Source organism: Rhinatrema bivittatum, chromosome 1, assembly GCF_901001135.1.
Source record: "Rhinatrema bivittatum chromosome 1, aRhiBiv1.1, whole genome shotgun sequence".
Classification (NCBI taxonomy): domain Eukaryota; kingdom Metazoa; phylum Chordata; class Amphibia; order Gymnophiona; family Rhinatrematidae; genus Rhinatrema; species Rhinatrema bivittatum.
The window spans coordinates 414,479,420-414,497,131 of record NC_042615.1 but is presented as its reverse complement, the minus strand read 5'-3'; the positions used below and the strand labels follow the sequence as shown (position 1 = coordinate 414,497,131).

The following is a 17,712-nucleotide window of genomic DNA, read 5'->3' as shown; positions in this document are numbered from 1 at the left end:
TACTGGACATGGCGTAACTGCTTACACCGAATGCTTCAAATGGAGGCGGCGACGGCGAGACAATCTCCACGCAACAAGAAGCTGTTCATGAGGGTCTGAGATCCATATATACAGACTCTCCCGCATCACTCACGCAGTTTGATCCTCAATGAGTGAACTAAATTTGGATGGACACTCTTGCATCAACACGCTTATGGGACACAACCTTGAACACAAATGGAATGCTTGAAAAAAATATATGGCTCAGGAAGGGGTAGGGGAAGGGTGGAGGGGGTCTTTCTTGGTGGGTTTTTGTGCTATCTAGGGATGAGGTTGGAGAACTGAGAAGGGGTTCATAAGGGGAACATTTCACGGAGAGTGTATCAGAGTTCAGCATTCTCTGTATTGTTTTTTTGGTTGAAAATAATAAAATTGTTCTAAATTTAAAAATCACTAACTTAAACACAGCCTGACTTGGATCAGTATTTCATATCTATACACCTGAAAGAGTCTTAGGATCTTCAAACAGAGGCCCGTTATAAGTTCCTACACTCCACCAAGCTCATTTAGGGGAGGTTAGGGAGTGTACAGTCTCAGTAGCGGATCCAGTAATGTGGAACCTAATGCCTGAACAATTAAGAACTATAATAGATATATAAAAATGTTTTAAAAAAAAGGCCTAAAAACATGACTTCCACGCATCAAAAATTCATGACCTACAATTCAACGCCAATGCCCTATTTTCCTACGTCACTAACCTCACTAAGACCCCTCACCCCACCTCCGTGGAAAAAAATTCCAAAGAAAGATGCGAGGATCTTGCAAAATACTTCCAGCATAAAATATCCAGCATACTCGTACGCTTCCCACATAACCCAACTACTACCTCCCCCCTCCCAAACCACATTAGCTCCAGTATCAAATCCTTCGACCCAACCTCCACACTAGAGATTGAGACCATCCTTAAAGAAATGAAACCAGCCACACATTTCCTAGACGCAATCCCCTCCAAAACCCTCCTTTCCATACCCAGTACCATCACCAAACCCCTAGCTAATATCATTAACTGCTCCCTCTCCTATGGCAAAGTCCCAGATCCCCTCAAACTTGCCGTTGTGAAACCCCTCCTAAAAAAACCCTCCCTGGACCCCTCCGACCCTGCTAGCTATCAGCCCATCTCCAACCTTCCCTTCCTTGCAAAAGTCCTCGAGAAAGTAGTCAACACCCCAGCTATCCGAGTACCTCGAGGATCACAATCTCATGCACCCATCACAATTTGGATTCCGGAAAGGCCGTAATACTGAGAATCTCCTTATAGCCATTACTGATACCATACTCATTGGATTAGACCAAGGTAAATCTTTCCTACTGGCCTTACTGGATATATCTGCAGCCTTCGACACTGTCAACCATCAAATCCTGATCACACGCTTGACAGAGATAGGCATTGCCGACACAGCACTAGACTGGCTCACCTCCTACCTCACGAACAGAGAATACCTTATAAAACTGGATAATTTTGAATCCTGTCACGTTCCCCTCAGACAAGGTGTACCCCAGGGATCTTCCCTATCCTCCACCCTTTTCAATATATACCTCCTCCCCCTCTGCCACTTACTCTCAAGCCTAGGTCTGGACTTCTTCCTATACGCTGACGATGTCCAAATACTCATACCCATTCAGAAAACACTCAATGAAACCATCCTTTTCTGGGAATCCTGCCTTGCCTCCATCAACTCCCTACTAACCAACCTCCACCTTGCCCTTAACGCAACTAAGACCGAACTTCTCTATATATCTAAACAACCTGAACAAGACTCCTCCTCCACGCCACTGCCCCCTAACATCTCCCCTACCCTGCCCCCCTCCGTTAGAGACTTGGGAGTCACACTTGACCAACACCTCAACTTCAAACCTCACATCAAATCCCTCCTTAAATCAGGCTTCTACAAACTCCAGATCCTTAAAAAGCTCAAGCCTTTACTCCACACTCAAGACTTCAGATTAGTCCTACAGTCCACAATCTTCTCCAAAGTGGACTACTGCAACACCCTGCTACTAGGCCTCCCTTTCTCCACTATCAAGCCACTACAAACCCTTCAGAACGCCATGGCTCGTATACTCACTAACACACGCAAAAGAGATCACATTACACCCATCCTAATAGACCTACACTGGCTGCCCATCCAATTCCGCTCACAATACAAAACCCTAACCATTCTTCACAAATCCCTCTATAAAGACAACTCCTCCTGGCTCAAGGAAATGCCCCACTTCCACCTCTCAACCCGCCACACCAGATCCACCTCCACAGGCACCCTCCACACACCCCCCCTCAAAACAGCCCGCCTCTCCACCACCAGAGAAAGAGCATTCACCATTGCAGGCCCTGCCCTCTGGAACTCCCTCCCCACACACCTCCGTCTTGAACCCTCACTACACAATTTCAAAAAAGACATTAAAACCTGGCTCTTCAGGCAGGCCTACCCCGAAACCTACCCCTCGTAGCCAACCCCTGAAACCCCCCTCAGACATAACCTCCCACTCCCCCCTCAGCATCCCCCCCCACCCTTCCATACCTTTCCCTCACCCGTTTCCGCACCCCAGACACCTTCCTCCTCCATAAACTGTAAGACTGTGTAAACTGTAAGATTGTGAATTCATATCAAAATGTACAACCTGTTTTCAAATACTAAGCAAGTTACCCCTTAACTTGTCATAAATGCTGTAAATAAGTTACTTATATAACCTCTACGCCATACATGTTATAATTTTTCTTTGTTCGATCCCACATTAGTCACCGTGTGAGTAATGTTACGTTCCTTTTACCTTTTTCTCAGCTGCTATCCTCTCCTCCTTTCCTTTCTCCCTCTCTCTCCCCCCCCCCTTTTTTCGCTCCTGCTCCAGCCCCCACACCCTGTTTTTTGTAATTTCTCATCCTTTCTCAAGTTTTATTGTAAACCGGCGCGATGTGCTCGCACGAACACCGGTATATTAAAAGCTGTTAAATAAATAAATAAATAAATAAAAATGGCTATATCAACAAGCCTTCAGTGCAGCCAACAACTAACTGCTATTCATGATACTAGGTTTTGAAGAAAAGTATACATTTTGTCACAAGTTACGATGAGTTTACGCATTTCAGGCATGAACTAGAGCATCACTTTGTGAGACATACATTTTTTGTTCATTTTTAGTTATCGAGTTTTATATACCATAGTTTGGTTTCGCCATCAAACGGTTTACAAGTTTTGATCAGTGTAAGACATTTTAATATGGAACCTTGCATCATGTAGCTATAATTTGGGTACTTTTCTATAAGTTCATCACTTTGCATTTATCCACATTTTTTATTTATTTATTTATATTTTTCATTTGTCATTTGCAGGCCCAATCTCCCAGTTTTGCAAGGTCCTCTTGCAATGTCTCACAATCCTCTTGTAATTTAACAACTTTGAATAATTTTGTGTCTTTGACAATTTGATCACCTCACTCGTTCCATGTTGTTTATAAATATATTAAAAGCAGTGGTCCCATGACAGATCCCTGGGACACGGCCCTATTCACCATTCTCCATTTCTAAGGTTTACCATTTGACCATATTCTCTTTTTTCTATCTTTTAACCAGTTCGCAGTCCACAGTAGGACGCTGCCCCCTACCCCATCACTTTTTAATCTCCTAAGACGTCTCTCATGAGGGCCTTTGTCAAATGCTTTCTGGAAATCCAGATATATTATATCAACTGGCTCACCTTTATCTAAGTTTATTTATGCCCTCAAAAAAAAAAATACTGCAGATTTGAGGCAAGACTTCCTTTGACTAAATCCATGTTGGCTTTGTCACATTAAACTGTCTATATGTTCAGCAATTTTGTACTTTATGTAATGTAATATTTGTTTTTATGATGTTATTAACTATATATGTTTTAATTTGTAGACTGCCATAATCGATGGAGTGAGCAGTCAAAAAATAATGTCTAAATAAATAAATTGCACACAATATTCAAAGCACCATGGATGTACAGAGGCATTATATTCTGTTTTATTCTCTATTCCTTTCCAAATAATCTGAAACATTCTATTTGCTTTTTTAACCACCACCATACATTAAGTTGAAGATGTTAACATGCTGTCCACAATGACTTCAAGATCCTTTTCTTGTATGGTGACTCCTAATACAGACCCCAGGATTAGTTTTCCCTATGTGCATCACTTAGCACTTATCCACATTAAATTTCATCTGCCATTTAGATATCCATTCCCCCAGTCTCACGAGGTCTTTTTGCAGTGCCTGTCAATCCACTCATATAATAACAACTTTGAATAATTTTATGTCATCTGCAAATCTGATCACCTCACTCATTGTTCCCTTTGACAAATCATTTATAAATATGTTAAACAGCACAAGTCCCGGGGCATTCCACTATTTATCTTTCTCCACTGGAAAAAAATGATCATCTAGTCTTACTTTCTGTTTTAATTAGTTACAAATCCATAATAGGACATTGCCTTCTATCCCATAACTTTTTATTTTCCTGAGGAGTATCTCATGAGGGACTTTGTAAATGCCTTATAAAGGTCCAGATATATTATATCAGTCAACTCACCCTTATCTACATGAATATAAAAATATAAGAATTGCCATGCTGGGTCAGAACAAGGCCCATCGATTTCAGCATCTTGTCTCTGAAAGAGGCCAATCCAGGTCGCAAATACTAAGGAGATCCCATAAAGTAAATCTAATTCCTGTTACCCATTCCCAGGGATAACAATAACTTTCTTTAATCTACCTGACTAATAATGTTTATGGACTTTTCTTAAGGAACTTGTCCAAACCTCTTTTAAATCCCGCTATGCTAGACACCTTGACATTGCGGACGGGATAGAAGGCAAGGTTTGTCTTTTTGCGGATGACACTAAGATCTGCAACAGAGTGGACACGCCGGAAGGAGTGGAGAGAATGAGACGGGATCTAAGGAAACTGGAAGAGTGGTCGAAGATATGGCAGCTGAGATTCAATGCCAAGAAGTGCAAAGTCATGCATATGGGGAGTGGAAATCCGAATGAACTGTATTCGATGGGGGGGGAAAGGCTGATATGCACGGAGCAGGAGAGGGACCTTGGGGTGATAGTGTCTAATGATATGAAGTCTGCGAAACAATGCGACAAGGCTATAGCAAAAGCCAGAAGAATGCTGGGCTGCATAGAGAGAGGAATATCGAGTAAGAAAAGGGAAGTGATTATTCCCTTGTACAGGTCCTTGGTGAGGCCTCACCTGGAGTACTGTGTTCAGTTCTGGAAACCGTATCTACAAAAAGACAAAGACAAGATGGAAGCGGTACAGAGAAGGGCGACCAGGAAGGTGGAGGATCTTCATCGGATGATGTACGAGGAGAGATTGAAGAATCTAAATATGTACACCCTGGAGGAAAGGAGGAGCAGAGGCGATATGATACAGACTTTCAGATACTTGAAAGGTTTTAATGATCCAAAGACAACGACAAACCTTTTCCGTAGGAAAAAAATCAGCAGAACCAGGGGTCACGATTTGAAGCTCCAGGGAGGAAGATTCAGAACCAATGTCAGGAAGTATTTCTTCACGGAGAGGGTGGTGGATGCCTGGAATACCCTTCCGGAGGATGTGGTGAAGACCAGAACTGTGAAGGACTTCAAAGGGGCGTGGGATAAACACTGTGGATCCATAAAGTCAAGAGGCCGCCAATGAAGAGTGGGTGACTCGCCAGAATGATGGCTACTGCCTGGAGACAATACCCTTATTCAATAAACGTACACATGCTTACTGTGACTCCAACATCGTTCTAGCTTCAACAGCAAGAGGAAATGTGGAATAAAGGATTTGCACTCACAAAGAAGGGAGTAGCTGGCTTGTTACGGCAGTTACTACCCCAAACCAAATAAGCCTGATACTTCAATTTCAATGCATATACAGCATAGTTCTCTGCTTCAACGGCAGGGGAGAAGAAAAAAGGGTTCACACTCACAAAGCGGGGAGTAGCTGGCTTGTTACGGCGGTTACTACCCCAAACCAAATGTGCCTGATACTTCACTTTCGATGCATATCCAGCATGGCTCTCTGCTTCAACAGCATGGGAGAAGAAAAAACTGATACTTCAAGCATATCCAGCATAGCTCCCTGCTTCAACGGCAGGGGAGAAGAAAAACAACCAATAAGGGCTGTATAACATAGTCTGGGTAAAACAAATAAGCATGGGTGTAGCTTGCTTATTGCGGCGGTTACTACCCCTACTACCCCTAACTAATCAAGCTAGATATTTCACTTGGATGCAGCTCCATCACTGCTCTCTACATTAATGGTGGGGGTGGAAGGGAAATAGAACCAAGAGCTAAGAGAAACAGATAAGTATGAGAGAAAAAATGTGTGAAGCTTGCTGAGCAGACTGGATGGGCCGTTTGGTCTTCTTCTGCCGTCATTTCTATGTTTCTATATGTTTCATACCCTGTTTCCTCGAAAATAAGACAGTGTCTTATATTAATTTTTGCTACCAAAGATGCACTAGGCCTTATTTTCAGGGGATGTCTAATAGAGCTGCTGGCTGCCCCTGCGTCAGCCATGTCCCACCAGTGTGCTGTCAGAGAGGTAAGAGTGTGCAGCATTCATTGTAGTCAGCTTGGGCTGACTCTGCTGCTTTTGAACCTCTGCACACTGCTTGGAAGGGGTCCCCCGACTGGTACTGCCACCATCCCCAGATGTCAGTAATCTTGCTGCCACTGTCACTGCTGCCACATGGCTATTGGGGAGGCGCCGATTGCTGCTACTGACACTGAAGCCCATTCTGCTGCCTCCTCTGTGCAGGCCCCTTGGGCTTCCACTTTCTCCATGCTGATCTCGTACATTGTGAGATCCGCATAGAGAAAGTGCTATTCTTGCACATTCCCAAAGTGCCAAACACTAAAAAGTAATTTTTTTTTTTTTACCTTTGCTGGCTGATGTTAGTTTGCTAATCGGTTGGTCACAGGCTTTTTTTTTTTTCCACCTTCCCTTTCTTATTTTTTTGCCAATTCCTTTTATATTGTCCTTTTTCCTTCTGTATTTCTTTTCTCTCCATCTTCTTCCCTCAAACACAGTCAGGTTCTCATTCTCACATGCATTTCTCTGTCTCACATACACACACACAGGCTCTCACTGTCACATGCTGTCTCTCATACAATCATTCATACACACAGTCTCTCACTGGCACATGCTGTCTGACTCTCACACACCCAGGCTCTCTCTCACTCCCACATGCTGTCTTGCTCAAGCATAGGCTCTCACCGTCACACGCTGTCTCTCTCTCACACACACAGAGGCTCTCACATGCTGCCTCTGCAAACATTCAGATCCTCACTCCCACACACAATCTCTCAACTCATCTCATACACGCACGCACACACCCTCTACAGACCCTCAGCCTCTCTCTCACCTCTGTGCCTCCTCTTCGCGGGTCGCCGCAGGATGGGCTCTGCAGCGGCCCTGAACTTCTCGGGCCGCGGCAGCCCTGCTACCGGGCCTCTTCCTCTTCTTGGGCCGCTGCGACTTGGGATTCGCAGCAGCCCGCGGCAGCTCTTCCTCTTCTGCACGCGCTGATGCTCTTCCTCCTTCCTGCCCACGCGGCTCTGGCAACGTTTACTTCCGGGGCGCACAGGCAGGAAGGAGGAAGAGCATCAGCATGTTTGAACGCGATCTTTTTCTTCGGGCAAGGAGGCTCAGCAGCCGCATGAGCCTCCTTGCGCTCGGGGGCATTGGCTCCCCTCGGGATACCACTGCTCACGTCTGCCCCTAATACCTTGGAAACTTTATTTAAAAAAAAAAAAAAAATGACGTCACAGGATTGACTGGCCCACCGGGGGAAGCCCGATCCTCCGATAGGTCAATCCGCCCCTGTTTACAAGGGATGGCTTACTTTCGGGGAGGTCTTATATTTAGGAATTCGGCAAAATCTCTACTAGGTCTTATTTTTGGGGGATGTCTTATTTTCGGGGAAACACGGTATCCTTTTGCAACAGATCTGACAGCTTGATAATGCATAGAGTGAAAAATTACTGCTAGTTGTTTGTTTCATGGAGTGTCCCCTTGTTTTAGTATTATTTGAAACAGAAAATAACCATTCTTTATTTACTCCTTTCACCCCACTCATGATTTTATAAACTTCTATCATGTTCTTTCTCAGCTGTCTCTTTTCTAGGCTAAAGAGCCCTTGCCTGTGTAGCCTTTCATCATAAGAGAGATGTTCCATCCCCTTTATCATTTTTTTCATCCTTCTCTGCATCTTTTCTAGTTCTGCTATGTTTTTTTCTTGAGATGGGGTGACTAGATCTGCACAAAATACTCGAGGTGCAATCACACCATGGCTCAGAAGTCATATGGTATTTTCCATTTTATTCTCCATTTCTTTTCAGATCATTCCTAGCATTCTATTTGCTTTTTTGATGGCTTCCATGTAGCAAGCCAAGGATTTCATCATATTGTCCACAAGGACACCAAAGTCCTTTTCCTGGGTAGTGACTCCCAATACAGAACCCAGCATCATGTACCTGTAGTAGGGATTATTTTTCCTAATGTGCATTTTTTCATTTTTCTACATTAAATTTCATCTGCTATTCAGTTTATTTTTATTTTAAATATTTTCTATACCGTCGTTAAGATGGATACCGTCACAACGGTTTACAGTAAGGCACATAAAAGTAATGATACTAAAATCTATCAGTTTACACAGGTGCCATAAGGTTCGGTAACATACAGGCCAATACAGTACAGTGCGCTCTGGCGCACTGTTAACCCGCAATTAGACGCGTGTTTTCGACGTGTTAGCGTTACCCCTTATTCAGTAAGGGGTTGAAAACGCGCATCCAACCCCTCCGAACCTAATACGCAACATGCAAATGCATGTTGATGGCCCTATTAGGTATTCCCGCGTGATTCAGAAAGGAAAATGTGCAGGCAAGCTGCACATTTTACTTTCAGAAATTAGCGCCTACCCAAAGGTAGGCGCTAATTTCGCCGGGCACCGGGAAAGTGCACAGAAAAGCAGTAAAGACTGGTTCTGAATTTATCTGTCTGTCCTAAAGGTAAATAGTAATTTCTCAAAACACTATATCAACCGGCTCACTTTTAGCTACATATTTATAGAGAGAGCTTCTTTAATTGGCCATCTTTTTGGATTTGTGGAGTACAAGAGACTCTGGGTGGGGGAGACCCAGGAACATTATCATGGTTGTCAAGTTTAGGAAAAATTGTTTTATTTGCTGCAATACCATTAAAAGGCCACAGGATGGCATGTTGGATATGTGAGCATTGTAAGACAGTTGATAATATGATTTGGGAAAATGTGTGTATGTTTCTATAAAGATTTGGATTTCTTTGGTTTCTGAAAGAAAAGCAGGCCCTATAAAGGGGGGAAAGTTTTGGCAGTATTTTGCCCTTTCCTTCTGTGCTCTTGCCCGAATAGAGTGGGCATTAGGGACCTCTGCAGGTTGGGAGACCCAGGGATCCTCCAAGGGGAGTGGGACCCTGTAGGGGCTTTTCTCCTCAGAGGGAAAGGCCCAAGGACAAGAAAAAGTGGAGAGGAGTCTGTTTCCTTCATGGGTTTGGACTGGAGCAGAGAAGGACGAGGTAGTGGCTGCAGAGTAGTAAGGAGTGGGTTTTTCTTCCCTCAGGGAAGCAAAGAGGAAAAGTACAGGATTGGGGTGAGCTCTCAAAATTGGGAATGCCCCAGGGTGTCCTTTGATGTGCAGAGATTCGACAAACCAACACAAAGAGAAAGAAGAAGTTTCCTCCTCCCCTCCCAAGGAGCTTACCAGATTGGTGAAACTGAAAGGCCAGGAGTCTATGTGTGGTGCTGTTTTCTACCTCCTAAGAATGAGGTTAAGGCAGTTAGTGTAACTGGATTTTAAAAAGAGGTTTGAATATGTTCTTGAAGGAGAAGTCCATAAACTGATATTAATCAAGTTGACTTAGGGAATAGTTACTGATGATTTCTGGCTATAGTAGCATGGGATTTATTTAATGTTTGGAAATTTGCCAGGTACTTGTAACCTAGATTGGCCACTGTTGGAAACAATGCTGGGCTTGATGGACCCTCAGTCTGACCCAGTATGGCAGTTTCTTAAATACTCGAGAGATGCAGAGTAGGAGCATGAGTTGGCTGAGCCCATGTGAAGGAATGCCCCAAGAGGTCCTTGTTGGGCAGAGTCCACAGAAAACTGCACTAAGAAGATGGTGATGTGGAAAGTGGGAAAAGGGTCCAAGACCCCAGGAGGTGTGAGCAATACTATGGAAAATGTGATTATGTATTTGGTGCCCTTTGGATGAGAGCTTTTATATGGTATGTTTGAACAACTGAGCCCTTCCTTAGGGCTAATAAATTGAAAAGGCAGTGGAGAGGATAACAGGTTGACCCTTCTGGTCAGCAGTAGTGGAAGCCTATGATTGTCTGACTTGCTTAATAACAATATTGCAACATCTTCTCATCCATGCACACATTTTTGGTTGGCTGGCTATTTCAGGAAATAAAGTTAATGTTTAGTTTGGAATTTGATACGTGTCAGTCTCCAACCTGTTCCTATAGATGAGGTCAGAGATCATGGAGGGGAGTGAAAGGGTTTCCTACCTGACCTAACAGCACAAGTGAAATAGAGATGTATTAAATCATGCTCCCACCAAAAGGTCCACTTCAACATCTGCATGACCATAACTTTGGAACAGACGACCGTTACTAACACTGGAAGTCCAAGTCCATCATTTTATGTACACTGTCGAGGGGTTACATTTATTTTTACCTTCAAAAAAGTATAAAAGATTGGTAAGACAAGACTTCCCCTTGCTAAAACCATGTTGACTCTTCCCTTATAAACCATGTCTATCTATCTGGTCAGTGATTTTGTTTATAAGAAAGGCTTCTACCATTTTGCCTGGCACAGATGCCATGCTTACCAGTGTATAGTTTCCCGGATTACCCCTGGAGACATTTTTAAAAATTAATATCACATTGGCCACCTTCCAATCTTCAGGAAAGGTAGCTGTTTAAATGAAAGGTTACAGATTACTAGTGAAAAGTTAGTAATTTCTACATCCATATTCAATCACTGTCCAGATAGCAAAGTTAGCCAGATTAATTTATCTGGCTAACTTTGGAGGTATATTCAATAGTGTAGCCACACTATTGAATATAGTCAGCTATCTTAAAGTTAGCCAGCTAATTTTATCTGGCTTATTTTAGGGGAGCTCTTTAGCCCAACCAGACTTAGAGCTGGATTTTCTAAGGTCACAGACCTTAGAAAATCCGGCGGTAACAGGGGGTGGGGAGGGGCGAAGCGGGGGGCGGGCCTGCGAAAGCCGGCAGTCATCACGAAACTGGTGGTAATAAGGGTCCTTACCTTTTCCTGCCAGCGATGTCTGCGCAGCATCGGCCCCGGTGCCACCCCGACTTCTCCTCTTCCGGGGCCGACTCCGCCCCCATTTAGTGATCGCACGCGAAAAGGGACTTTTCGCATGCAATCGCTTTTGAAAATGACCCCCTTAGCTGGTTAACTGAGAGATGTATCAAGCTGTGGTAGAGCTGTAACGAGCAATATATGCTGTTTATTGCATGATATAGCACTATAGTGGTAATATCGCATAATATACATGATATTTTGCAAAGCCTTGCTCAGATTCCCTCCCCTATTACAATCAGCTGCTTTGCATGTGATCTGCATGTGTGAAGTTTGCAAATCCATGCAAAACAGCTAATTAATAGGCAAGCTGATGTTAACTTAATGCAGTTGACTTAGAAAGTTGTCAGCAGTGAAACCTCCCACTCTCCCAAACCCCAAGTCATAGAAAACCTCATTGGTTTCTAGTGGGGGCCTCCCACACCCCCTAACGTCAGAATTGCAAATAGGCTCCCGTGTTGGGGCATGGGGTGCTCTCTAGCTCCGGGCACAGTCGGCACCGTTTTTCAAAATGGCGCCAATCTGACATTGCCCTAATCGCATGACTAGAGCAATGTCAGGGCACCAGAACTTGGCAAGGTGATACCCTCCTTCCAAGTGGCTGTTATCTGTTAGGACATTCTAACCTCCATTTTTTGCCATTATCCTTTGAAGATATCTCATTCCAAACTATGCGCTTCTGGGAGACTGATTTTCCCCCATTATCTAGTTTAAAAAATGGCTTGATCTCCTTTTTAAATGATAGCATCAGAAGCCAGCTTCACCTTGGTTAGTGTGGAGCCCATCTGGTCAGAATTGTCTCCCCTTCCCCAAAATGTTTCCTAGTTCCTAACACATCTAAAACGCTCTTCCCTGCACCATTATCTCATTCATGTATTGAGACTCCGGAGCTCAGTCTGTCTCTCAAATCTGCATGTGGAATGGAGAGCATTGCTGATAATTCAACCCTGGAGGTTCTGCACTTCAGTTTTCTACCCAAAAGCTTAAATTTAGGAGTTTTCTTAAAAAATATTTATTTATAGAGAGAGTAGTAAATGCATTTAACAGCCTCCCAGTAGAGGTGGTAGAGACAAAAACAGTATTCAAATTCAAGAAGGCATGGTATAAATACAGGCGATTTCTCAGGGAGTGACGGAAATTGTAAAGCTAAATTACTTGGGTGGATGGGCCAAAAGGTCTTTTTCTGCTGTCAGGAAGGACGACTCAGAATCAATGTCAGGAAATATTCCTTCATGGACAGGGTGGTGGATGCCCTGGATTGCCCTTCTGGAGGAGGTGGTGAAGATGAAAACAGTGAAAGAATTCAAAGGGGCATGGGATAAACCCTGTGGATCCCTAAAAATTAGAGGATGGGAATGATGAAAAGAGTGCATGGGGGTAACTTCCTGTTGCAGCGGTTACTACCCTGAACCCAAAAACCTACAATACTGTTAATGCAACTCCATCAGTGCTCTCTACTTCAATGACAGGCAAAAAGGGGAATGGGATTCAGACAGCAGCCAATGAGGGCCCCAACGTTTATGGTCTGGGGAAACAAATAAGCATGGGGGTAACTTGCTGGTGCGGCAGTTACTACCCTGAACCAATAAGCCTACATACTGTTAACACAACTCCATCATTACTCTCTGCTTCAATAGCAAGGAGTAAAGAGAATTGTATTCTGACAGTAACCAACGAAGGCCCTGACTTTTACAGTTTGGGAAACTGATAAGCTTGGGGGAAACCTGCATGGCATGGCAGATACTTCCATAAGCTTGCTGGGCAGACTGGATGGATCATTTGGTTCTTTTCTGCCATCATTTCTATATTTCTATGTTACTATGTTTCTATCCCAGAGCCTCCTTCCTGCATCTTCCTATGTCATTGGTACACACATACATCACAACAGCTAGCTCCTGCTCAGTATTCTTTAAAATGTGTCTAGGTGATGTGTGAAGTTTGCTACCTTCTCACCTGGTAGGCAAGTTGCCAAGCGATCCTCATGCCACCCAGCTATCTACATTCCTAAAGACTGAATTGCTAACTACAATGGCCTCTTTCCACTTCCCCCCTGGACATGCGTTCCTGGTGACACATTCTTGGTGTGAGAGGATAAAGCATCAGCTGGAGGGAAGGTCCTAGCAGCTACAGGATGATTTCCTGCCACACTCAGGTGTTGCTCTCTTTCCAGGTGTCCTTGTTTCTCCAAAGTAGCATAGGGGCTGCCAGACTGATGGTGGGATCAATGTACTATGTATATATTTCTGTCTGCCTCAGCCAATCCAGAGATCTGATTCATAGAAATGACGGCAGAAGAAGACCAAATGGCCCATCCAGTCTGCCCAGCAAGCTTTCACACTTTTTTTTTCTCTTTCATACTTATCTGTTACTCTTGGCTCTTAGTAACCTTTTTTATTCTATTTCCCTTCCACCCTCGCCATTAATGTAGAGAGCAGTGTTGGAACTGCATCTAAGTGAAATAGCTTAATAAGTTAGGGGTATTAACCACCACAATAAGCAAGCTACACCCATGCTTATCTATTTATCCAGACTGTGTTATTCAGCCCTTGTTGGCTGTTGCCTGAATATAGATCCACATTTCTTCATTCCCCCCTGCCGTTGAAGCAGAGAGCCATGCTGACTATGCATTGAAAGTGAAGTATCAGTCTTGCTCCCCTGCCGTTGAAGCAGAGAGCTGTGCTGGATATGCGTGAAGTGTCAGACTTTCTCCCCTGCCGTTGAAGCAGAGAGCTATGCTGGATATGCATTGAAAGTGCAGTGTCAGTCTTTCTCTCTTGCCATTGAAGCAGAGAGCTATGCTTTATATGCATTGAAAGTGAAGTATCAGGCTTATTTGGTTTGGGGTAGTAACCGCCGTAACAAGCAAGCTACTCCCCGCTTTTTTGTGAATGCAAATCCTTTTTGCCACATTTCCTCATTGCTGCTGAAGCTTAGAGCAATGTTGGAGTCACATTAACCGTGTGTATGTTTATTGAATAAGAGTATTATCACCAGGTAGTAGCTGTCGTTCCCGTGAGCCACACACTCTTCATTCACATCCTCTAGACTTTATGGATCCACAGTGTTTATCCCACGCCCCTTTGAAGTCCTTTACAGTTTTGGTCTTCACCACTTCCTCCGGAAGTGGTGAAGGTCATTCCGGGCATCTACCACCCTCTCCGTGAAGAAATACTTCCTGACATTGGTTCTGAGTCTTCCTCCCTGGAGTTTTAAATCGTGACCCCTGGTTCTGCTGATTTTTTTCCAACGGAAAAGTTTGTCATTATCTTTGGATCATTAAAACCTTTCAAGTATCTGAAAGTCTGTATCATATCACCTCTGCTCCTCCTTTCCTCCAGGGTGTACATATTTAGATTCTTCAATCTCTCCTCATAAGTCATTCGATGAAGACCATCCACATTTTTTGTCGCCCTTCTCTGGACCGCCTCCATCCTGTCTCTGTCTCTTTGGAGTTACAGTTTCCAGAACCGAGCGCAGTACTCCAGATGAGGCCTAACCAAGGACCTGTACAAGGGGATCTTCACTTCCCTATTCTTACTCGATATTCCTCTCTCTATGCAGCCCAGCATTCTTCTGGCTTTAGCTATCACCTTGTCACATTGTTTCGCTGACTTCAGATCGTTATACACTATCACCCCAAGGTCTCTCTCCTGCTCCGTGCACATCAGCCCTTCACCTCCCATTGAATACAATTCTTCCAGATTTCCATACCCCATATGCCTGACTCTGCACTTCTTGGCATTGAATCTCAGCTGCCATATCTTCGACCACTCTTCCAGCTTCTTTAAATCCTGTCTCATTCTCTCCACTCCTTCCGGTGTGTCCACTCTGTTGCAGATCTTAGTGTCTCGTAGAGAAAAAATCCTAAAATACTACAGAGTTTGTGAGTGCATGTATAACTATTTAAAATATTTTAAATTGGATTAAGTGCACCCATTCCTTATACAGTGTTAAGTAATTTTAAAGATAACATTAAGATACAGACAGCAGTCAAGCAGCAAGATGGGAACTATCCAATCTTTTGCACCAAGTACCACATGTTTGATTATTTATCTGCTGGCGAGAGGTTGTGTATATGTGCATCCAGTACAAAGAACAAGTATTTTAGGATTTGTTGTTGCAGATGATCAGTTCCAAAGCTCTAACTAGAGAAATACCCTGCCAAAAATACCAGCTAGGATAGGCATAGTTTAGATTTATGAATGTGCTGACAAAGCTGTTACCCTCTGTTGAAAACTTTGAATGACAGCTTGCAACAAATGTTTTCCCCTGTTATCTAGGATGCATCACAGATGAATTAATAAACTAGAGGTTTTTCAGGAGAGTGTTTCGGTGCGTGACCATGAGATAATCTGGAGCTCAGTCTGCAGGTTGTCTAGCATCTACAATAAATGTGCCAGATACTCCAGTGAACATAAACGGTTGTCTGAGGTGAATTAAGAAAGCTGTGTAATACTTTTTTCAAATGCTTGCTTTTCTTCCCTAAGCAGTTCAATAAAGAGATTTTTGTACTCAGCAACTTATCCCCATCAATTATTGTTCTTGATTCAAATGTGAATCTCTTGGCAGATATTTAGTGTGCTGTTCCAGTTTACAGGCCAGAATTTAAAGCTGAAGGTGCATTTAGAACCTTATTTCCAGTTTACTAATATGGATTGTAAACATGCTTGTATTCTTAACCTTTACTGTTTTTTCATTACAGTATCAACTCTTGTAATGGCTGGTATATGTAGCTTTGGAGCCTGCTGTTTTGTTCATTTTTTTCATACGGACTATAAAAGGTTGCATGCAGATACGTCAAATACGTCTATCAACAGAACAGACGGAGAAGAAGCAACATTACCGGAGTCTTCTGCAAGAGACTAGGATTCTTTTTCTACCTACGACTTCATATATTACAATATTTTTAAATTTTAACTAGATCTTTGTTTTTCACAAAATATTATGTCATATACATTTGGAATAGAATTTTATCTTTGCAAAAATAAATTGAAATATTTATATTCGATGAAATACTGACTCATATGCTGCTTATGAAGATAAATTAATCACTGTTAAAGTTGTAACTTGATTGTTTTTTATATATATTATAATATTTGTTCATTTGAGAGTACTGTAAAGCATTCTGTTGTATTTGAGTAGTGTACAGTCTGGAATATGACATCATAGGACTAAGGGAAATACCCCTACAATATAAGAACATAAGAAGTTGCCATACTGGGTCAGCCGAGGGTAAAGCAAGCCCAGCATCCTTTTCCAGCAGTGGCCACTCCAGGATACAAGTACCTGGCAAGCACCCAAACATTAAATAAATCCCATACTACGAATGCCGGTAATAAACTGTGACTGTTCCCTAATCAACTTGATTTATAGCAGTTTATGGACTTCTCCTCCAGGACTTTTCCAAACCTTTTTAAACCTAGCTACTCTAATTGCCTTTACCACCCTTTAACAATGAACTCCAGAATGTAATTGTGCTTTGAGTGAAAAAGAATTTTCTCAGATTTGTTTTAAATGTGCTACTTGTTAACTTCATGGAGTGCCCCCTAATACTTGTATTATCTAAAGGAATAAATAAATAAAGGAATAAATAAATAAATACCCGATTCACATTTACTTACTATAGTCCTCTCATGATTTTATAGATCTCTGTCATATCCCCCCCTCAGCCATCTTTTCTCCAAGCTGAACAGCTGAATCTTTTCAAGTTTGGCAGTTTTCTAATATTAAGACCTAAAGAGGAAATAAACATTTTACTTGGGGTGTTCACATCAATAATCAAAATGAAAGAACATGTACTTTTGCTTTGATTGTTGCAGCAGGGAAAAGTACCCACAGAGATTTGTATCTGCTTTTTCTGTGGGTTCTGTTAGGATTCTGTAAATATCAGTTGGTATGTAAACCCTGGGCTGGTGAAAGGTGGTACTGCCCATGGGGAGGAGCCCCGTGAGCCTCACTGTCGGGAGGCTAGGTCTCAGCTGGGGATAGACATGGAAGCAATATAGAGTCTTTATTTAAGAGATAGAAGCACTACCCTTGGAGCAGGGGGTGCCAGAGAGGAGGTCACACAGACCCAGAGTCACAGGGTTGATGGAATAGGGAGTGCCCAGAGGGAATACCTCCGTAGCATTGGTAGAAGTCCATGGAGCGGGTACACCGAAGAGGTCTCCTGTAGGGATGGTAGTGGCCTGCGAGGCGGGGTATACTGAAGAGGTCTTGGTAGAGATGGTAGTGGCCTGCAAGGTGGGGTACACCAATAGTGTCCTCGGTAGAGATGATAAT

At 43.1% G+C, this 17,712-nt stretch overlaps 1 protein-coding gene across 1 annotated transcript in view; it reads left to right on the top strand.

The window, feature by feature from the left end:
* Positions 1-17,019, top strand: part of SLC49A3 (solute carrier family 49 member 3) — a 179,431-nt gene extending 162,412 nt beyond the window's left edge. Inside the window, exon 11 of the mRNA XM_029602747.1 lies at positions 16,133-17,019. Coding sequence (XP_029458607.1) covers positions 16,133-16,296 — 164 coding nt within the window. The 3' untranslated portion in view covers positions 16,297-17,019. The remainder of the gene's footprint in view (positions 1-16,132) is intronic.
* Positions 17,020-17,712: the final 693 nt, after the last annotated feature.